This window comes from Salvelinus namaycush, unplaced genomic scaffold (assembly GCF_016432855.1).
Source record: "Salvelinus namaycush isolate Seneca unplaced genomic scaffold, SaNama_1.0 Scaffold20, whole genome shotgun sequence".
Taxonomy (NCBI): Eukaryota; Metazoa; Chordata; class Actinopteri; order Salmoniformes; family Salmonidae; genus Salvelinus; species Salvelinus namaycush.
In genome coordinates, this window is record NW_024058786.1 from 132,191 (window position 1) to 155,576 (window position 23,386).

The 23,386-nt window shown below is 47.6% G+C and overlaps 1 protein-coding gene across 1 annotated transcript in view; it reads left to right on the plus strand.

Moving 5' to 3' along the window:
• pxk (PX domain containing serine/threonine kinase) overlaps positions 1–23,386 on the plus strand; it is a 61,462-nt gene that overhangs the window by 16,686 nt on the left and 21,390 nt on the right. The window contains exons 6-8 of the mRNA XM_038983911.1: positions 5,827–5,900; positions 8,999–9,073; positions 20,694–20,798. Coding sequence (XP_038839839.1) covers positions 5,827–5,900; positions 8,999–9,073; positions 20,694–20,798 — 254 coding nt within the window. The remainder of the gene's footprint in view (positions 1–5,826; positions 5,901–8,998; positions 9,074–20,693; positions 20,799–23,386) is intronic.

A 23,386-nucleotide genomic window follows, 5' to 3' on the forward strand; every position in this document is an offset into this window, starting at 1 on the left:
TATTACAGCCTGATTATAATGCCGTGTCTGTCGTGTTATTACAGCCTGATTATAATGCCGTGTCTGTCGTGTTATTACAGCCTGATTATAATTTTTATTTTATTTATTTTATTTCACCTTTATTTAACCAGGTAGGCAAATTGAGAACACATTCTCATTTACAATTGCGACCTGGCCAAGATAAAGCAAAGCAGTTCGATACATACAACAACACATAGTTACACATGGAGTAGAACAAACATACAGTCAATAATACAGTGAAAAAATAAGTCTATATACAATGTGAGCAAGTGAGGTGAGATAAGGGAGGTGAAGGCAAACAAAATATATATAAAAATAAATAAAAATATAAAAAGGCCATGGTGGCGAAGTAAATACAATATAGCAAGTAAAAAAAACACTGGAATGGTTGGTTTGCAGTGGAAGAAAGTGCAAAGTAGAGATAGAAATAATGGGGTGCAAAGGAGCAAAAATAAATAAATGAATACAGTAGGTAAAGAGGTAGTTGTTTGGGCTAAATTATAGATAGGCTATGTACAGGTGCAGTAATCTGTGAGCTGCTCTGACAGCTGGTGCTTAAAGCTAGTGAGGGAGATGTGTTTCCAGTTTCAGAGATTTTTGTAGTTCGTTCCAGTCATTGGCAGTAGAGAACTGGAAGGAGAGGCGGCCAAAGGAAGAATTGGTTTTGGGGGTGACCAGAGAGATATACCTGCTGGAGCGCGTGCTACAGGTAGGTGCTGCTATGGTGACCAGCGAGCTGAGATAAGGGGGGACTTTACCTAGCAGGGTCTTGTAGATGACCTGGAGCCAGTGGGTTTGGCGACGAGTATGAAGCGAGGGCCAGCCAACGAGAGTGTACAGGTCGCAGTGGTGGGTAGTATATGGGGCTTTGGTGACAAAACGGATGGCACTGTGATAGACTGCATCCAATTTATTGAGTAGGGTATTGGAGGCTATTTTGTAAATGACATCACCGAAGTCGAGGATTGGTAGGATGGTCAGTTTTACAAGGGTATGTTTGGCAGCATGAGTGAAGGATGCTTTGTTGCGGAATAGGAAGCCAATTCTAGATTTAACTTTGGATTGGAGATGTTTGATGTGAGTCTGGAAGGAGAGTTTACAGTCTAACCAGACACCTAGGTATTTGTAGTTGTCCACATATTCTAAGTCAAAGCCGTCCAGAGTAGTGATGTTGGACAGGCGGGCAGGTGCAGGCAGCGATCGGTTGAAGAGCATGCATTTAGTTTTACTTGTATTTAAGAGCAATTGGAGGCCACGGAAGGAGAGTTGTATGGCATTGAAGCTCGCCTGGAGGGTTGTTAACACAGTGTCAAAAGAAGGGACAGAAGTATACAGAATAGTGTCGTCTGCGTAGAGGTGGATCAGAGACTCACCAGCAGCAAGAGCGACATCATTGATGTATACAGAGAAGAGAGTCGGTCCAAGAATTGAACCCTGTGGCACCCATAGAGACTGCCAGAGGCCCGGACAACAGACCCTCCGATTTGACACACTGAACTCGATCAGAGAAGTAGTTGGTGAACCAGGCGAGGCAATCATTAGAGAAACCAAGGCTGTCGAGTCTGCCGATGAGGATGTGGTGATTGACAGAGTCAAAAGCCTTGGCCAGGTCAATGAATACGGCTGCACAGTATTGTTTCCTATCGATGGCGGTTAAGATATCGTTTATGACCTTGAGCGTGGCTGAGGTGCACCCATGACCAGCTCTGAAACCAGATTGCATAGCGGAGAAGGTATGGTGGGATTCGAAATGGTCGGTAATCTGTTTGTTAACTTGGCTTTCGAAGACCTTAGAAAGGCAGGGTAGGATAGATATGGGTCTGTAGCTGTTTGGGTTAAGAGTGTCCCCCCCTTTGAAGAGGGGGATAACCGCAGCTGCTTTCCAATCTTTGGGAATCTCAGACGACACGAAAGAGAGGTTGAAAAGGCTAGTAATAGGGGTGGCAACAATTTCAGCAGATAGTTTTAGAAAGAAAGGGTCCAGATTATCTAGCCCGGCTGATTTGTAAGGGTCCAGATTTTGCAGCTCTTTCAGAACATCAGCTGACTGTATTTGGGAGAAAGAGAAATGGGGAAGGCTTGGGCGAGTTGCTGTGGGGGGTGCAGTGCTGTTGACCGGGGTAGGGGTAGCCAGGTGGAAAGCATGACCAGCCGTAGAAAAATGCTTATTGAAATTCTCAATTATAGTGGATTTGTCGGTGGTGACAGTGTTTCCTATCTTCAGTGCAGTTGGAAGCTGGGAGGAGGTGTTCTTATTCTCCATGGACTTTACAGTGTCCCAGAACTTTTTTGAGTTTGTGTTGCAGGAAGCAAATTTCTGCTTGAAAAAGCTAGCCTTGGCTTTTCTAACTGCCTGTGTATATTGGTTCCTAGCTTCCCTGAAAAGTTGCATATCACGGGGGCTGTTCGATGCTAATGCAGAACGCCATAGGATGTTTTTCTGTTGGTTAAGGGCAGTCAGGTCAGGAGAGAACCAAGGGCTATATCTGTTCCTGGTTCTAAATTTCTTGAATGGGGCATGCTTATTCAAGATGGTGAGGAAGGCATTTAAAAAAAATATCCAGGCATCCTCTACTGACGGGATGAGATCAATATCCTTCCAGGATACCTCGGCCAGGTCGATTAGAAAGGCCTGCTCGCTGAAGTGTTTCAGGGAGCGTTTGACAGTGATGAGTGGAGGTCGTTTGACCGCTGACCCATTACGGATGCAGGCAATGAGGCAGTGATCGCTGAGATCTTGGTTGAAAACAGCAGAGGTGTATTTGGAGGGCAAGTTGGTTAGGATGATATCTATGAGGGTACCCGTGTTTACGGAATTGGGGTGGTACCTGGTAGGTTCATTGATAATTTGTGTGAGATTGAGGGCATCAAGCTTAGATTGTAGGATGGCTGGGGTGTTAAGCATGTTCCAATTTAGGTCGCCTAGCAGCACGAGCTCTGAAGATAGATGGGGGGCAATCAGTTCACATATGGTGTCCAGAGCACAGCTGGGGGCAGAGGGTGGTCTATAGCAGGCGGCAACGGTGAGAGACTTGTTTTTAGAGAGGTGGATTTTTAAAAGTAGAAGTTCAAATTGTTTGGGAACAGACCTGGATAGTAAAACAGAACTCTGCAGGCAATCTTTGCAGTAGATTGCAACACCGCCCCCTTTGGCCGTTCTATCTTGTCTGAAAATGTTGTAATTAGGGATGAAAATGTCAGAATTTTTGGTGGTCTTCCTAAGCCAGGATTCAGACACGGCTAAAACATCCGGGTTGGCAGAGTGTGCTAAAGCAGTGAACAAAACAAACTTAGGGAGGAGGCTTCTAATGTTAACATGCATGAAACCAAGGCTATTAAGGTTACAGAAGTCATCAAAAGAGAGCGCCTGGGGAATAGGAGTGGAGCTAGGTACTGCAGGGCCTGGGTTCACCTCTACATCACCAGAGGAACAGAGGAGGAGTAGGATAAGGGTACGGCTAAAAGCTATGAGAATTGGTCGTCTAGAACGTCTAGAACAGAGAGTAAAAGGAAGTTTCTGGGGGCGATAAAATAGCTTCAAGGAATAATGTACAGACAAAGGTATGGCAGGATGTGAATACAGTGGAGGTAAACCTAGGTATTGAGTGATGATGAGAGAGATATTGTCTCTAGAAACATCATTGAAACCAGGTGATGTCATCGCATATGTGGGTGGTGGAACTGAAAGGTTGGATATGGTATAGTGAACAGGGCTAGAGGCTCTACAGTGAAATAAGCCAATAAACACTAAACAGAACAGCAATGGACAAGGCATATTTACATTAAGGAGAGGCATGCTTAATCGAGTGATCATAAGGGTCCAGTGAGTAGAGGTTGGTTGGGGTCACGGCGATCCAGACAGCTGGCCGGGTAGATGGCTATCGGTAGTAAGATAGCATAGGATGGAAGTCTATTTATTTTATTTTTTTAGACACCTCGTGCGTTTCCGTCGGTAGATTAGTGGGGTTCCGTGTAGTAGAGGGGATCAATCCAATTGGCAAAATAGATATAGTGACCCAAGAAAAATTGTCCGATATACTTATTCAGATAGCAGCCGATAAGACAGCTAACGATTAGCGGGCCCCAGATGAGCATTCAGGTAACGTTGCGACGGAGGTGCCAGTTGGATAACTCCCTCGGGCAGATAATGTCGGCAGTCAGTCGTGAAGGCCCGAAGGCATCTGCAGCAACAACAATAACAAAAAAAACGGGTCCGGATAGGTGACAGGAATGGCTGATGGAACTCCTCAGCTGGCTAGCTTCGGAATAATTTAAGTTTGCTCCGGGATCGACGTAAGCCAATAGTCACACGGTTTGCAGCTAGCTAGCTGCGAAATCAAGGTGCAAACGTCCAGAGCCTGCGGCTGAAATCCGGGGACACTGAGAAAAATAGGCCCGGTATGCTCCGGTCCGAGTCGCGTTGCACAAAAGTGTCGATAGATTATCGAGCTGAAGGAATAGCTGAAGACCACAACGTGGGCAGCTGAAACACCAACGCTAGCCAGCCAACCGGCTAACTTCTGGGCAGCTTCAGATCAGCTACTGGCTAGCTTCTAGTTAGCTTCTGGGTAGCTTCCGGCTAGCTTCTGGCTAGTTTCGGCCGGCTTCTGGTTAGCCTCTGGCTAGCTACCACTGTGGATTTTCAGATTTGAGGTAAATAATACTTTTTTTTGTAATTGGTGAGGCGGGTTGCAGGAAAGCTTTTGTAGTTGAGTTCTTGGATAATAAAATATATAAAGATATGCGAAGAAAGGTGTAAATATATATGTATACAGGACACGACAATACGAGGACAAAAAAAGACGTCTGAACTACTATGCCATCTTGGAACATCTGTCATGTCATGTTATTACAGCCTGATTATAATGCTGTGTCTGTCGTGTTATTACAGCCTGATTATAATGCTGTGTCTGTCGTGTTATTACAGTCTGATTATAATGCCGTGTCATGTCATGTTATTACAGTCTGATTATAATGCTGTGTCATGTTATTACAGCCTGATTATAATGCTATGTCTGTGTCATTACAGCCGGATTATAATGCTATGCCTGTCGTGTCATTACAGCCTGATTATAATGCTGTGTCTGTCGTGCTATCCTATGTTATCCTATTAAAGCTGTATAATAACATTGTAGCGATTTTATAGAATTAAAGATTATACGAAGCCTCAGTTTTCTTATATCAGGAGTGATTTATGAAAGTGGCAGGAAATATAAAACACCTGCTGTGTCATGTTATTACAGCCTGATTATAATGCTGTGTCATGTTATTACAGTCTGATTATAATGCTGTGTCACATGTCTGTTGTGACCGTTCTCTCCGCTGCTTCAGGAGGAAAAAAGGGGAACGTGTTAATCTCTCGTTACTGCTCTATGGGAATGACACACCTGATGCTTATTATTAGTATGGGCAGAACACTTTCAAGTGTTTTCATAACTCAGATAGCCTTGAAGTGCTTTTCATAACTCAGATAGCCTTGAAGTGTTTTTGTAAATAAAGCGAGGTGAATTGATTTCATAATTAAGTGGACTAAATCCCCGGGCGCCCGATGACGTGGATGTCGATTTAAGGCAGCTCCCCGCACCTCTCTGATTCAGAGGGGTTGGGGGTTCAATGCGGAAGACACATTTCAGTAGAATGCATTCAGTTGTACAACTAGGTATCCCCCTTTCCCCTCTAAATTGATTGGTTACGCACCAGCTCTGTTGACCGTGAACTTACCATTGTGACTCCGATTAAGCTGTAAGTGGACTGTTAATCAGGAAAATGTGATATTAAAATGAACATGTTTTTATAACCTTTCAGGGTGGAGGATACGGAAGAAATATTTCTTAATCAAAAACAAAGAACAACCCAAGGAACGTCAAGTGTTGAGTTGGGTAAGTTTACTGTTGCTGTCTACTGTTGCTGTTTGCTGTTGCTGTCTGCTGTTGCTGTCTACTGTTGCTGTCTACTGTTGCTGTCTACTGTTGCTGTCTGCTGTTGCTGTCTGCTGTCTGCTGTCTGCTGTCTGCTGTTGCTGTCTACTGTTGCTGTCTGCTGTCTACTGTTGCTGTCTGCTGTCTGCTGTTGCTGTCTACTGTTGCTGTCTACTGTTGCTGTCTGCTGTTGCTGTCTACTGTTGCTGTTTGCTTTTGCTGTTTACTGTTGCTGTTTACTGTTGCTGTCTACTGTTGCTGTCTACTGTTGCTGTTGCTGTCCACTGTTGCTGTCTACTGTTGCTGTCTGCTGTTGCTGTTTACTGTTGCTGTCTACTGTTGCTGTCTGCTGTCTGCTGTCTGCTGTTTGCTGTCTACTGTTGCTGTCTACTGTTGCTGTTTGCTTTTGCTGTCTACTGTTGCTGTCTACTGTTGCTGTCTACTGTTGCTGTCTGCTGTTGCTGTCTGCTGTTGCTGTCTACTGTTGCTGTCTACTGTTGCTGTCTGCTGTCTGCTGTTTACTGTTGCTGTCTGCTGTTGCTGTCTGCTGTTGCTGTCTGCTGTTGCTGTCTACTGTTGCTGTCTGCTGTTGCTGTCTACTGTTGCTGTTTGCTTTTGCTGTCTACTGTTGCTGTTTACTGTTGCTGTTTACTGTTGCTGTCTACTGTTGCTGTCTACTGTTGCTGTCTACTGTTGCTGTTGCTGTCCACTGTTGCTGTCTACTGTTGCTGTCTGCTGTTGCTGTTTACTGTTGCTGTCTACTGTTGCTGTCTGCTGTTGCTGTCTGCTGTTGCTGTCTGCTGTTGCTGTCTACTGTTGCTGTTGCTGTCTGCTGTTGCTGTCTACTGTTGCTGTCTACTGTTGCTGTCTACTGTTGCTGTCTACTGTTGCTGTCTGCTGTTGCTGTTTGCTTTTGCTGTCTACTGTTGCTGTCTACTGTTGCTGTCTACTGTTGCTGTCTACTGTTGCTGTCTGCTGTTGCTGTCTACTGTTGCTGTTTGCTTTTGCTGTCTACTGTTGCTGTCTACTGTTGCTGTCTACTGTTGCTGTCTACTGTCCGCTTTTGCTGTTTGCTTTTGCTGTTTGCTTTTGCTGTTTGCTTTTGCTGTTTACTGTTGCTGTCTACTGTTGCTGTCTGCTGTCTGCTGTTGCTGTCTACTGTTGCTGTCTACTGTTGCTGTCTACTGTTGCTGTCTGCTGTCTGCTGTCTACTGTTGCTGTTTGCTTTTGCTGTCTACTGTTGCTGTCTACTGTTGCTGTCTGCTGTTGCTGTCTACTGTTGCTGTTTGCTTTTGCTGTCTACTGTTGCTGTCTACTGTTGCTGTCTACTGTTGCTGTCTACTGTTGCTGTCTACTGTTGCTGTCTACTGTCCGCTTTTGCTGTTTGCTTTTGCTGTTTGCTTTTGCTGTTTGCTTTTGCTGTTTACTGTTGCTGTTTACTGTTGCTGTCTGCTGTTGCTGTCTACTGTTGCTGTTTGCTTTTGCTGTCTGCTGTTGCTGTTTACTGTTGCTGTCTACTGTTGCTGTCTACTGTTGCTGTCTATTGTTGCTGTCTACTGTTGCTGTCTATTGTTGCTGTCTATTGTTGCTGTCTACTGTTGCTGTCTACTGTTGCTGTCTATTGTTGCTGTCTATTGTTGCTGTCTATTGTTGCTGTCTATTGTTGCTGTCTATTGTTGCTGTCTATTGTTGCTGTCTACTGTTGCTGTCTACTGTTGCTGTCTACTGTTGCTGTCTACTGTTGCTGTCTACTGTTGCTGTCTACTGTTGCTGTCTACTGTTGCTGTCTACTGTTGCTGTCTGCTGTTGCTGTCTGCTGTTGCTGTCTACTGTTGCTGTTGCTGTCTACTGTTGCTGTCTGCTGTTGCTGTCTGCTGTTGCTGTCTACTGTTGCTGTCTACTGTTGCTGTCTACTGTTGCTGTCTACTGTTGCTGTCTACTGTTGCTGTCTACTGTTGCTGTCTACTGTTGCTGTCTACTGTTGCTGTCTACTGTTGCTGTCTACTGTTGCTGTCTGCTGTTGCTGTCTGCTGTTGCTGTCTGCTGTTGCTGTCTGCTGTTGCTGTCTACTGTTGCTGTCTACTGTTGCTGTCTGCTGTTGCTGTCTGCTGTTGCTGTCTGCTGTTGCTGTCTACTGTTGCTGTCTACTGTTGCTGTCTACTGTTGCTGTCTACTGTTGCTGTCTACTGTTGCTGTCTACTGTTGCTGTCTACTGTTGCTGTCTACTGTTGCTGTCTACTGTTGCTGTCTGCTGTTGCTGTCTACTGTTGCTGTCTACTGTTGCTGTCTACTGTTGCTGTCTGCTGTTGCTGTCTACTGTTGCTGTTGCTGTCTACTGTTGCTGTCTACTTTTGCTGTTGCTGTCTACTGTTGCTGTCTGCTGTTGCTGTCTGCTGTTGCTGTCTACTGTTGCTGTCTGCTGTTGCTGTCTACTGTTGCTGTCTACTTTTGCTGTTGCTGTCTACTGTTGCTGTCTACTGTTGCTGTCTACTTTTGCTGTTGCTGTCTACTGTTGCTGTCTGCTGTTGCTGTCTACTGTTGCTGTCTGCTGTTGCTGTCTACTGTTGCTGTCTACTTTTGCTGTTGCTGTCTACTGTTGCTGTCTACTGTTGCTGTCTACTTTTGCTGTTGCTGTCTACTGTTGCTGTCTACTGTTGCTGTCTGCTGTTGCTGTCTACTGTTGCTGTCTACTGTTGCTGTCTACTGTTGCTGTCTGCTGTTGCTGTCTGCTGTTGCTGTTGCTGTCTACTGTTGCTGTCTACTGTTGCTGTTGGTACTTTGAATAAATTATTTTAGAACTTTATTGTCATCTTATATCTGCTTTACAATGTGAAGGTACAGAGAGGTAGAATCAAAAGCTGTTTTATACTGTAGGTACAACTAGTCTTGAGCCAGGCGCTGACTGGTTTTCACTTGCTAGCGACCAGACAATTGTCGTTTGGTATCTGCATTTTATAGTTGTAAACTAATTCTATCCTGTATTGTGTTCCTATGACCTGAAGGTTTTGGGCTGGTAAAGTATGTGTTTCTAGTAAGTTTGTGGTTTTGTTGTTGTACAGGTTGACTTTGGTCCAGATAAATTCCTGTCAGACAAAGATCTTCAGTCGACCATGAAGCTCCTACCCAGCCTCACTGTACGTATACTCTTTGAAAATAGATTTGTGGTTAGCAGATTTCTTCTACCCACTGTCGGTATGTATCATCTAGCTCCTACCAATGCTGTCTGTGTGAATATTCTCTGAAAAGAGGCCTCACCGCACACTACCTGCCCCCTGTCTGCCTACCTGCCCCCTGTCTGCCTACCTGCCCCCTGACTGCCAGAATCAACTACCTGCCCCCTGACTGCCAGAATCAAGTACCTGCCCCTTGACTGCCTACCTGCCCCCTGACTGCCTACCTGCCCCCTGTCTGCCTACCTGCCCCCTGACTGCCAGAATCAACTACCTGCCCCCTGACTGCCTGTCTGCCTACCTGCCCCTTGACTGCCTACCTGCCCCCTGACTGCCAGAATCAACTACCTGCCACCTGACTGCCTACCTGCCCCCTGACTGCCAGAATCAACTACCTGCCACCTGACTGCCTACCTGCCCCCTGACTGCCAGAATCAACTACCTGCCCCCTGTCTGCCTACCTGCCCCCTGACTGCCAGAATCAACTACCTGCCCCCTGACTGCCTACCTGCCCCCTGTCTGCCTACCTGCCCCTTGACTGCCAGAATCAACTACCTGCCCCCTGACTGCCAGAATCAACTACCTGCCCCTTGACTGCCTACCTGCCCCCTGTCTGCCAGAATCAACTACCTGCCACCTGACTGCCTACCTGCCCCTTGACTGCCAGAATAAGCTACCTGCCCCTTGACTGCCAGAATCAGCTACCTGCCCCCTGACTGCCTACCTGCCCCCTGACTGCCTACCTGCCCCCTGTCTGCCATCCTGCCCCCTGTCTGCCAGAATCAACTACCTGCCCCTTGACTGCCAGAATAAGCTACCTGCCCCTTGACTGCCAGAATAAGCTACCTGCCCCCTGACTGCCTACCTGCCCCCTGTCTGCCATCCTGCCCCCTGACTGCCAGAATCAACTACCTGCCCCCTGTCTGCCTACCTGCCCCCTGTCTGCCTACCTGCCCCCTGACTGCCTACCTGCCCCCTGTCTGCCTACCTGCCCCCTGTCTGCCTACCTGCCCCCTGTCTGCCTACCTGCCCCCTGTCTGCCTACCTGCCCCTTGACTGCCTACCTGCCCCCTGACTGCCAGAATCAACTACCTGCCACCTGACTGCCTACCTGCCCCCTGACTGCCAGAATCAACTACCTGCCACCTGACTGCCTACCTGCCCCCTGACTGCCAGAATCAACTACCTGCCCCCTGTCTGCCTACCTGCCCCCTGACTGCCAGAATCAACTACCTGCCCCCTGACTGCCTACCTGCCCCCTGTCTGCCAGAATCAACTACCTGCCCCTTGACTGCCTACCTGCCCCCTGACTGCCAGAATCAACTACCTGCCCCCTGACTGCCTACCTGCCCCCTGACTGCCAGAATCAACTACCTGCCCCCTGACTGCCTACCTGCCCCCTGACTGCCTACCTGCCCCCTGACTGCCAGAATCAACTACCTGCCACCTGACTGCCTACCTGCCCCCTGACTGCCAGAATCAACTACCTGCCCCCTGACTGCCAGAATCAACTACCTGCCCCCTGACTGCCAGAATCAACTACCTGCCCCCTGACTGCCTACCTGCCCCCTGTCTGCCAGAATCAACTACCTGCCCCCTGTCTGCCTACCTGCCCCCTGACTGCCAGAATCAACTACCTGCCCCCTGACTGCCTACCTGCCCCCTGTCTGCCAGAATCAACTACCTGCCCCTTGACTGCCTACCTGCCCCCTGACTGCCAGAATCAACTACCTGCCCCCTGACTGCCTACCTGCCCCCTGACTGCCAGAATCAACTACCTGCCCCCTGACTGCCTACCTGCCCCCTGACTGCCTACCTGCCCCCTGACTGCCAGAATCAACTACCTGCCACCTGACTGCCTACCTGCCCCCTGACTGCCAGAATCAACTACCTGCCCCCTGACTGCCAGAATCAACTACCTGCCCCCTGACTGCCAGAATCAACTACCTGCCCCCTGACTGCCTACCTGCCCCCTGTCTGCCAGAATCAACTACCTGCCACCTGACTGCCTACCTGCCCCTTGACTGCCAGAATAAGCTACCTGCCCCCTGACTGCCTACCTGCCCCCTGACTGCCTACCTGCCCCCTGTCTGCCATCCTGCCCCCTGTCTGCCAGAATCAACTACCTGCCCCTTGACTGCCAGAATAAGCTACCTGCCCCTTGACTGCCAGAATAAGCTACCTGCCCCCTGACTGCCTACCTGCCCCCTGTCTGCCATCCTGCCCCCTGACTGCCAGAATCAACTACCTGCCCCCTGACTGCCTACCTGCCCCCTGTCTGCCTACCTGCCCCCTGTCTGCCTACCTGCCCCCTGTCTGCCTACCTGCCCCCTGACTGCCAGAATCAACTACCTGCCCCCTGACTGCCTACCTGCCCCCTGTCTGCCTACCTGCCCCTTGACTGCCTACCTGCCCCCTGACTGCCAGAATCAGCTACCTGCCCCCTGACTGCCTACCTGCCCCCTCACTGCCGGGAATCAACTACCTGCCCCCTCACTGCCGGGAATCAACTACCTGCCCCCTCACTGCCGGGAATCAACTACCTGCCCCCTGACTGCCGGGAATCAACTACCTGCCCCCTGACTGCCGGGAATCAACTACCTGCCCCCTGACTGCCGGGAATCAACTACCTGCCCCCTGACTGCCGGGAATCAACTACCTGCCCCCTGACTGCCGGGAATCAACTACCTGCCCCTGACTGCCGGGAATCAACTACCTGCCCCCTGACTGCCGGGAATCAACTACCTGCCCCCTGACTGCCGGGAATCAACTACCTGCCCCCTGACTGCCGGGAATCAACTACCTGCCCCCTGACTGCCGGGAATCAACTACCTGCCACCTGACTGCCTACCTGCCCCCTGACTGCCAGAATCAACTACCTGCCCCCTGACTGCCTACCTGCCCCCTGACTGCCTACCTGCCCCCTGACTGCCAGAATCAACTACCTGCCACCTGACTGCCTACCTGCCCCCTGTCTGCCTACCTGCCCCCTGACTGCCAGAATCAACTACCTGCCCCTTGACTGCCTACCTGCCCCCTGACTGCCAGAATCAACTACCTGCCCCCTGACTGCCTACCTGCCCCCTGACTGCCAGAATCAACTACCTGCCCCCTGACTGCCAGAATCAACTACCTGCCCCCTGACTGCCAGAATAAGCTACCTGCCACCTGACTGCCAGAATCAACTACCTGCCCCTTGACTGCCTACCGGCCCCCTGTCTGCCAGAATCAACTACCTGCCACCTGACTGCCTACCTGCCCCTTGACTGCCAGAATAAGCTACCTGCCCCTTGACTGCCAGAATCAGCTACCTGCCCCCTGACTGCCAGAATCAACTACCTGCCCCTTGACTGCCAGAATAAGCTACCTGCCCCCTGACTGCCAGAATCAACTACCTGCCCCTTGACTGCCAGAATAAGCTACCTGCCCCTTGACTGCCAGAATCAGCTACCTGCCCCCTGACTGCCAGAATCAACTACCTGCCCCTTGACTGCCAGAATAAGCTACCTGCCCCCTGACTGCCTACCTGCCCCTTGACTGCCAGAATAAGCTACCTGCCCCCTGACTGCCTACCTGCCCCTTGACTGCCAGAATAAGCTACCTGCCCCTTGACTGCCAGAATCAACTACCTGCCCCCTGACTGCCTACCTGCCCCTTGACTGCCAGAATAAGCTACCTGCCCCTTGACTGCCAGAATAAGCTACCTGCCCCCTGACTGCCAGAATCAACTACCTGCCCCCTGACTGCCAGAATCAACTACCTGCCCCTTGACTGCCAGAATAAGCTACCTGACTGCCTACCTGCCCCCTGACTGCCTACCTGCCCCCTGACTGCCTACCTGCCCCCTGACTGCCTACCTGCCCCCTGACTGCCTACCTGCCCCCTGACTGCCTACCTGCCCCCTGACTGCCTACCTGCCCCCTGACCGCAGAAATAAACTACCTGCCCCCTGACCTGCCAGAATAAACTACCTGCCCCCTGACCTGCCAGAATAAACTACCTGCCCCCTGACTGCCAGAATAAGCTACCTGCACCCTGACTGCCAGAATCAGCTACCTGCCCCCTGACTGCCTACCTGCCCCCTCACTGCCGGGAATCAACTACCTGCCCCCTGACTGCCGGGAATCAACTACCTGCCCCCTGACTGCCGGGAATCAACTACCTGCCCCCTGACTGCCGGGAATCAACTACCTGCCCCCTGACTGCCGGGAATCAACTACCTGCCCCCTGACTGCCGGGAATCAACTACCTGCCCCCTGACTGCCGGGAATCAACTACCTGCCCCCTGACTGCCGGGAATCAACTACCTGCCCCCTGACTGCCGGGAATCAACTACCTGCCCCCTGACTGCCTACCTGCCCCCTGACTGCCAGAATCAACTACCTGCCCCCTGACTGCCTACCTGCCACCTGACTGCCAGAATCAACTACCTGCCCCCTGACTGCCTACCTGCCCCCTGACTGCCTACCTGCCCCCTGACTGCCTACCTGCCCCCTGTCTGCCTACCTGCCCCCTGACTGCCAGAATCAACTACCTGCCCCTTGACTGCCTACCTGCCCCTTGACTGCCTACCTGCCCCTTGACTGCCTACCTGCCCCCTGACTGCCAGAATCAACTACCTGCCCCCTGACTGCCTACCTGCCCCCTGACTGCCAGAATCAACTACCTGCCCCCTGACTGCCTACCTGCCCCCTGACTGCCAGAATCAACTACCTGCCCCCTGACTGCCTACCTGCCCCCTGACTGCCAGAATCAACTACCTGCCCCCTGACTGCCTACCTGCCCCCTGACTGCCTACCTGCCCCCTGACTGCCAGAATCAACTACCTGCCACCTGACTGCCTACCTGCCCCCTGACTGCCAGAATCAACTACCTGCCCCTTGACTGCCTACCTGCCCCCTGACTGCCTACCTGCCCCCTGACTGCCTACCTGCCCCCTGACTGCCTACCTGCCCCCTGACTGCCTACCTGCCCCCTGACTGCCTACCTGCCCCCTGACTGCCTACCTGCCCCCTGACTGCCAGAATCAGCTACCTGCCCCCTGACTGCCTACCTGCCCCCTGACTGCCGGGAATCAACTACCTGCCCCCTGACTGCCGGGAATCAACTACCTGCCCCCTGACTGCCGGGAATCAACTACCTGCCCCCTGACTGCCGGGAATCAACTACCTGCCCCCTGACTGCCGGGAATCAACTACCTGCCCCCTGACTGCCTACTTGCCCCCTGACGATTCACACGGGAGAAGTATTATCAAAGGACCTTGGAGTTTTCTGAAAAAATGTATGTTTTTATGGCTGGGATAATAACCTTCCTGCCATGTAAAAAGGACTAACACGGGGCTAAAATTACAGATGTGAGGATTTGTGCTCGTGCACATAATTACATTACCTGAGCTCCCCCAGCAAAACGTATCCCCCTCCGAGTAGGGCGTAAGATCATACATTTGTAGTCACAGAGAGAAAAGTCTAACTTTCTAACAGCAGGCCCTTTTATATCCTAATCAAACATTTTCTGTAAACGCATAATACAATACCATGAAGTGTCCACTCTGCCGTCAACCACTATCAACACGCATAAGAACATTCCATAACATTCACTGTGAAATGTAGTGACCATCAACCCCTACAACATTCCATAACATTCACTGTGAAATGTAGTGACCATCAACCCCTACAACATTCCATAACATTCACTGTGAAATGTAGTGACCATCAACCCCTACAACATTCCATAACATTCACTGTGAAATGTAGTGACCATCAACCCCTACAACATTCCATAACATTCACTGTGAAATGTAGTGACCATCAACCCCTACAACATTCCATAACATTCACTGTGAAATGTAGTGACCATCAACCCCTACAACATTCCATAACATTCACTATGAAATGTAGTGACCATCAACCCCTACACCATTCCATAACATTCACTGTGAAATGTAGTGACCATCAACCCCTATAACATTCCATAACATTCACTGTGAAATGTAGTGACCATCAACCCCTACAACATTCCATAACATTCACTGTGAAATGTAGTGACCATCAACCCCTACAACATTCCATAACATTCACTGTGAAATGTAGTGACCATCAACCCCTACAACATTCCATAACATTCACTGTGAAATGTAGTGACCATCAACCCCTACAACATTCCATAACATTCACTGTGAAATGTAGTGACCATCAACCCCTACAACATTCCATAACATTCACTGTGAAATGTAGTGACCATCAACCCCTACAACATTCCATAACATTCACTGTGAAATGTAGTGACCATCAACCCCTACAACATTCCATAACATTCACTGTGAAATGTAGTGACCATCAACCCCTACAACATTCCATAACATTCACTGTGAAATGTAGTGACCATCAACCCCTACAACATTCCATAACATTCACTGTGAAATGTAGTGACCATCAACCCCTACAACATTCCATAACATTCACTGTGAAATGTAGTGACCATCAACCCCTACAACATTCCATAACATTCACTGTGAAATGTAGTGACCATCAACCCCTACAACATTCCATAACATTCACTGTGAAATGTAGTGACCATCAACCCCTACAACATTCCATAACATTCACTGTGAAATGTAGTGACCATCAACCCCTACAACATTCCATAACATTCACTGTGAAATGTAGTGACCATCAACCCCTACAACATTCCATAACATTCACTGTGAAATGTAGTGACCATCAACCCCTACAACATTCCATAACATTCACTGTGAAATGTAGTGACCATCAACCCCTACAACATTCCATAACATTCACTGTGAAATGTAGTGACCATCAACCCCTACAACATTCCATAACATTCACTGTGAAATGTAGTGACCATCAACCCCTACAACATTCCATAACATTCACTGTGAAATGTAGTGACCATCAACCCCTACAACATTCCATAACATTCACTGTGAAATGTAGTGACCATCAACCCCTACAACATTCCATAACATTCACTGTGAAATGTAGTGACCATCAACCCCTACAACATTCCATAACATTCACTGTGAAATGTAGTGACCATCAACCCCTACAACATTCCATAACATTCACTGTGAAATGTAGTGACCATCAACCCCTACAACATTCCATAACATTCACTGTGAAATGTAGTGACCATCAACCCCTACAACATTCCATAACATTCACTGTGAAATGTAGTGACCATCAACCCCTACAACATTCCATAACATTCACTGTGAAATGTAGTGACCATCAACCCCTACAACATTCCATAACATTCACTGTGAAATGTAGTGACCATCAACCCCTACAACATTCCATAACATTCACTGTGAAATGTAGTGACCATCAACCCCTACAACATTCCATAACATTCACTGTGAAATGTAGTGACCATCAACCCCTACAACATTCCATAACATTCACTGTGAAATGTAGTGACCATCAACCCCTACAACATTCCATAACATTCACTGTGAAATGTAGTGACCATCAACCCCTACAACATTCCATAACATTCACTGTGAAATGTAGTGACCATCAACCCCTACAACATTCCATAACATTCACTGTGAAATGTAGTGACCATCAACCCCTACAACATTCCATAACATTCACTGTGAAATGTAGTGACCATCAACCCCTACAACATTCCATAACATTCACTGTGAAATGTAGTGACCATCAACCCCTACAACATTCCATAACATTCACTGTGAAATGTAGTGACCATCAACCCCTACAACATTCCATAACATTCACTGTGAAATGTAGTGACCATCAACCCCTACAACATTCCATAACATTCACTGTGAAATGTAGTGACCATCAACCCCTACAACATTCCATAACATTCACTGTGAAATGTAGTGACCATCAACCCCTACAACATTCCATAACATTCACTGTGAAATGTAGTCACCATCAACCCCTACAACATTCCATAACATTCACTGTGAAATGTAGTCACCATCAACCCCTACAACATTCCATAACATTCACTGTGAAATGTAGTCACCATCAACCCCTACAACATTCCATAACGTTCACTGTGAAATGTAGTGACCATCAACCCCTACAACATTCCATAACGTTCACTGTGAAATGTAGTGACCATCAACCCCTACAACATTCCATAACGTTCACTGTGAAATGTAGTGACCATCAACCCCTACAACATTCCATAACGTTCACTGTGAAATGTAGTGACCATCAACCCCTACAACATTCCATAACGTTCACTGTGAAATGTAGTGACCATCAACCCCTACAACATTCCATAACGTTCACTGTGAAATGTAGTGACCATCAACCCCTACAACATTCCATAACGTTCACTGTGAAATGTAGTGACCATCAACCCCTACAACATTCCATAACGTTCACTGTGAAATGTAGTGACCATCAACCCCTACAACATTCCATAACGTTCACTGTGAAATGTAGTGACCATCAACCCCTACAACATTCCATAACGTTCACTGTGAAATGTAGTGACCATCAACCCCTACAACATTCCATAACGTTCACTGTGAAATGTAGTGACCATCAACCCCTACAACATTCCATAACGTTCACTGTGAAATGTAGTGACCATCAACCCCTACAACATTCCATAACGTTCACTGTGAAATGTAGTGACCATCAACCCCTACAACATTCCATAACGTTCACTGTGAAATGTAGTGACCATCAACCCCTACAACATTCCATAACGTTCACTGTGAAATGTAGTGACCATCAACCCCTACAACATTCCATAACGTTCACTGTGAAATGTAGTGACCATCAACCCCTACAACATTCCATAACGTTCACTGTGAAATGTAGTGACCATCAACCCCTACAACATTCCATAACGTTCACTGTGAAATGTAGTGACCATCAACCCCTACAACATTCCATAACGTTCACTGTGAAATGTAGTGACCATCAACCCCTACAACATTCCATAACGTTCACTGTGAAATGTAGTGACCATCAACCCCTACAACATTCCATAACGTTCACTGTGAAATGTAGTGACCATCAACCCCTACAACATTCCATAACGTTCACTGTGAAATGTAGTGACCATCAACCCCTACAACATTCCATAACGTTCACTGTGAAATGTAGTGACCATCAACCCCTACAACATTCCATAACGTTCACTGTGAAATGTAGTGACCATCAACCCCTACAACATTCCATAACGTTCACTGTGAAATGTAGTGACATCAACCCCTACAACATTCCATAACGTTCACTGTGAAATGTAGTGACCATCAACCCCTACAACATTCCATAACGTTCACTGTCAAATGTAGTGACCATCAACCCCTACAACATTCCATAACGTTCACTGTCAAATGTAGTGACCATCAACCCCTACAACATTCCATAACGTTCACTGTCAAATGTATGGTTACTTACTCCTAATTAAATATGAATGTATTAATCTTAAATATTCCCATTACATGTTTTAATACCTAGTGTGGGGTCAGACTATGGGACTGTAGTTGATGTGGGCTAGATTACATTTCTATCTAACTACCTGACCAGAAGAAAATCATGTACTTTCCCCTTCTCATACTTCTATATACACATTACATGTAGAAACGTGACCCCCTCATACTCCTGACTTTTTCCCCTCCTGTACCCTTTCTCAAGCCCTCTCTCTCTGTAGTTCCCGGAGCAATAGGTTGTAGCCTAAGGGAGCATCCTAAATAGCACCCTATTGCCTATGGGGCCCTGGTGAAAAGTAGTGCACTATATAGGGAATAGGGAGCCATTTGGGTAAACGTAAGAGAAATAGTGTTGGGAAAAGGGCATGACTGCCTGAGCTGAACGCAGTGCAGATACAAAATGTGTTCCGTCTCTCTCCGGCTGCGTCCTTAACGCAACCCTATTCCCTATATAGTGCCCTACTTTTGGCCAAAGCCCTATGTTGAAAATAGGTTGGCGTGTAGGACGGTGTCTCTGTCTGTAGCACAACAGAACACAGTTACATTTATCCACGCTAAGCATGAGTTTAGTCAGCTGAACATCTATTTTCCCCTCCGTTCACGCTCTCCTAGTTAACAGGAGTCATTGCCAATTAATACGCTCCGTTCACGCTCTCCTAGTTAACAGGAGTCATTGCCAATTAATACGCTAACTCGGGTTTAATACTTCAATGTGCAAGTTTCTGCCTTCGTTCCCAATGGCACCTTATTGGTTAAATGTACTGCAATACAGTGGGGTCCCAAATTATTGACAACCTTGATAAAGATTTTAATTACATGTTTTTAAATTGGCAAGTCAGTTAAGAACAAATTCTTATTTACAATGACGGTCCTACCCCGGCAAAACCCGGACGACGCTGGGCCAATTGTGCGCCGCCCTACGGGACTCCCAATCACGGCCGGATGTGATACAGCCTGGATTCGAACCAGGGGCTGTAGTGACGCCTCTTGCACTAAGATGCACAGTGCCTTAGACCGTTGCGCCACTCGGGAGCTAAGATGAGCAAAATGACTGTATAAAATGTAATAATTGAAACACTGAGCTATATTGTATGCTCCCAGAAAATGGGGTAATTGCATTATTTTATACTAATATAATTGCTCAGAAGGAGATTTTGTTCAAGTAATATTATTTTGTTAAAAATAGGTGTCAAATGATTTGCATCGCTAAAGATTCTTATAAATAAAGTAGAAGGTAGTATTTGGTTCCATTATTCCTGGTGATTCTAGAAACGTGTTGGATAAATTTGCAGTTTTACCATAACATGGGAGGTTAGCGTGATCTTTGACCCTCCTAACTTTCTCACTCGTCATTATTCACGACTCATTCAGGATTATTCATAATCATGGTAGTATCCACATTTAACGTAGACGTTTTTTGGAAAGAAATTCTATTCTTATTTACAAAAAAACACAAATGTCAAAATGACACACTACATTTATTACCATTCCATAAGATAATCTGAAACTGCAAATGCATCCAACGTGTTTCTAGAATCACGAGCTTGTTATAGTCATTCCGTGCCTGGAATATGGGACCAAATACTACAATTTCAACTACTTTATTTATAAGAATTTTTAGGGGTGCCAATTTTGTCTTTTTGAGAGGAAAAAAAGATTACTTGTTAACATTTCTCAGACAGAGATTTAGTTTATTAAATAATATTCCAAATTTTTTTGGGGGGGGAGCATACATTATAGCTCAGTATTTGAATTATTCATTTTATCAGTTATTTTTGCTCCTCTTTATCAAGGGTGTCAATAATTTGGGACTGTATATAGGGTGTCAGTCATTTGGGATGCAGACTCTCTCCAAATTGAGGCAGACAGAATGGCTGAGTTATTTATGTTGTCGAACCGAGGCAGACAGAATGGCTGAGTGAGTTATGTTGTCGAACCGAGGCAGACAGAATGGCTGAGTTATTTATGTTGTCGAACCGAGGCAGACAGAATGGCTGAGTTATGTTGTCGAACCGAGGCAGACAGAATGGCTGAGTTATTTATGTTGTCGAACCGAGGCAGACAGAATGGCTGAGTTATTTATGTTGTCGAACCGAGGCAGACAGAATGCCTGAGTGAGTTATGTTGTTTTTCCTCTCCAGAATCCGTACATCTACCCGGTGACGTTTGCCAACACCAGTGAGTTGTCTGCTCTGGTCATCAGGATGTTTAACGAAAAAGGAACTCTGCGGGATCTCATATGTAAGGTAAGGTAAAAGGCACTCTGGGGGATCTCATATGTAAGGTAAGGTTAAAGGAACTCTGCGGGATCTCATATGTAAGGTAAGGTAAAAGGCACTCTGGGGGATCTCATATGTAAGGTAAGGTTAAAGGAACTCTGCGGGATCTCATATGTAAGGTAAGGTTTAAGGAACTCTGCGGGATCTCATATGTAAGGTAAAACGCACTGAGGGATCTCGTATGTAAGGTTAAAGGCACTCTGAAGGATCTCGTATGTAAGGTAAGGTAAAAGGCACTCTGAAGGATCTCGTATGTAAGGTTAAAGGCACTCTGAAGGATCTCGTATGTAAGGTAAACATATCATCTCGACTGGGTTGTGTTCATTAGGACACATCATGACAACAAAACAAAAAAAAGCGTTTATTATTGGACAAATTCAACTAATACCTCCCTGTTTCGTGCTTACTGAACATGACCATGGTCCTGCTCTTAGGTTGATCTGACCATGGTCCTGCTCTTAGGTTGATCTGACCATGGTGCTGCTCTCAGGTTGATCTGACCACGGTCCTGCTCTCAGGTTGATCTGACCACGGTGCTGCTCTCAGGTTGACCTGACCACGGTGCTGCTCTCAGGTTGACCTGACCACGGTGCTGCTCTCAGGTTGACCTGACCACGGTGCTGCTCTCAGGTTGACCTGACCACGGTGCTGCTCTCAGGTTGACCTGACCACGGTGCTGCTCTCAGGTTGACCTGACCACGGTGCTGCTCTCAGGTTGATCTGACCACGGTGCTGCTCTCAGGTTGATCTGACCACGGTGCTGCTCTCGGGTTGATCTGACCACGGTGCTGCTCTCGGGTTGATCTGACCACGGTGCTGCTCTCGGGTTGATCTGACCACGGTGCTGCTCTCGGGTTGATCTGACCACGGTGCTGCTCTCGGGTTGATCTGACCACGGTGCTGCTCTCGGGTTGATCTGACCACGGTGCTGCTCTCGGGTTGATCTGACCACGGTGCTGCTCTCGGGTTGATCTGACCACGGTGCTGCTCTCGGGTTGATCTGACCACGGTGCTGCTCTCGGGTTGATCTGACCACGGTGCTGCTCTCGGGTTGATCTGACCACGGTGCTGCTCTCGGGTTGATCTGACCACGGTGCTGCTCTCGGGTTGACCTGACCACGGTGCTGCTCTCGGGTTGATCTGACCACGGTGCTGCTCTCGGGTTGATCTGACCACGGTGCTGCTCTCGGGTTGATCTGACCACGGTGCTGCTCTCGGGTTCAGCACCAGCAGCACCATGGTCATACACAGAAGAAATATGAAAATCATAACCATGGTAGCAATTGAACGGGAACAATTTGGATATTATGGGAACGTGATTAGACTAAAGGTGAGGACACACCAGTTCACCTGACACAAGACTGAATCCAAACATTACACTGCATTTTTACATTTACTGTACTTTTCGCTGCGTTTGTTGATAACGAAATCTGAAAATACTCCGGATACATTCAGTAACGTAAGAAGCTTTTTTTAGCTTTCCTAGCTGTGTCGTTGAGGAACTAGAGCAGGCACACTGGTAGTTGTTTAGTTTGGAACTCAACCCTGTATCCCAGCCAGCACACTGGTAGTTGTTTAGTTTGGAACACAACCCTGTATCCCAGCCAGCACACTGGTAGTTGTTTAGTTTGGAACACAACCCTGTATCCCAGCCAGCACACTGGTAGTTGTTTAGTCCCAGCCAGCACACTGGTAGTTGTTTAGTCCCAGCCAGCACACTGGTAGTTGTTTAGTTTGGAACACAACCCTGTATCCCAGCCAGCACACTGGTAGTTGTTTAGTTTGGAACACAACCCTGTATCCCAGCCAGCACACTGGTAGTTGTTTAGTTTGGAACACAACCCTGTATCCCAGCCAGCACACTGGTAGTTGTTTAGTCCCAGCCAGCACACTGGTAGTTGTTTAGTCCCAGCCAGCACACTGGTAGTTGTTTAGTTTGGAACACAACCCTGTATCCCAGCCAGCACACTGGTAGTTGTTTAGTTTGGAACACAACCCTGTATCCCAGCCAGCACACTGGTAGTTGTTTAGTTTGGAACACAACCCTGTATCCCAGCCAGCACACTGGTTGTTGTTTAGTTTGGAACACATCCCTGTATCCCAGCCATCACACAATTACTGTTGTTGTTTAGTTTGGAACACATCCCTGTATCCTCGCCATCACACAATTACTGTTGTTGTTTAGTTTGGAACACAACCCTGTATCCCCGCCATCACACAATTACTGTAGTTGTTTAGTTTGGAACTCAACCCTGTATCCCAGCCAGCACACTGGTAGTTGTTTAGTTTGGAACTCAACCCTGTATCCCAGCCAGCACACTGGTAGTTGTTTAGTCCCAGCCAGCACACTGGTAGTTGTTTAGTTTGGAACACAACCCTGTATCCCCGCCATCACACAATTACTGTTGTTGTTTAGTTTGGAACACAACCCTGTATCCCCGCCATCACACAATTACTGTTGTTGTTTAGTTTGGAACACAACCCTGTATCCCCGCCATCACACAATTACTGTAGTTGTTTAGTTTGGAACACAACCCTGTATCCCAGCCAGCACA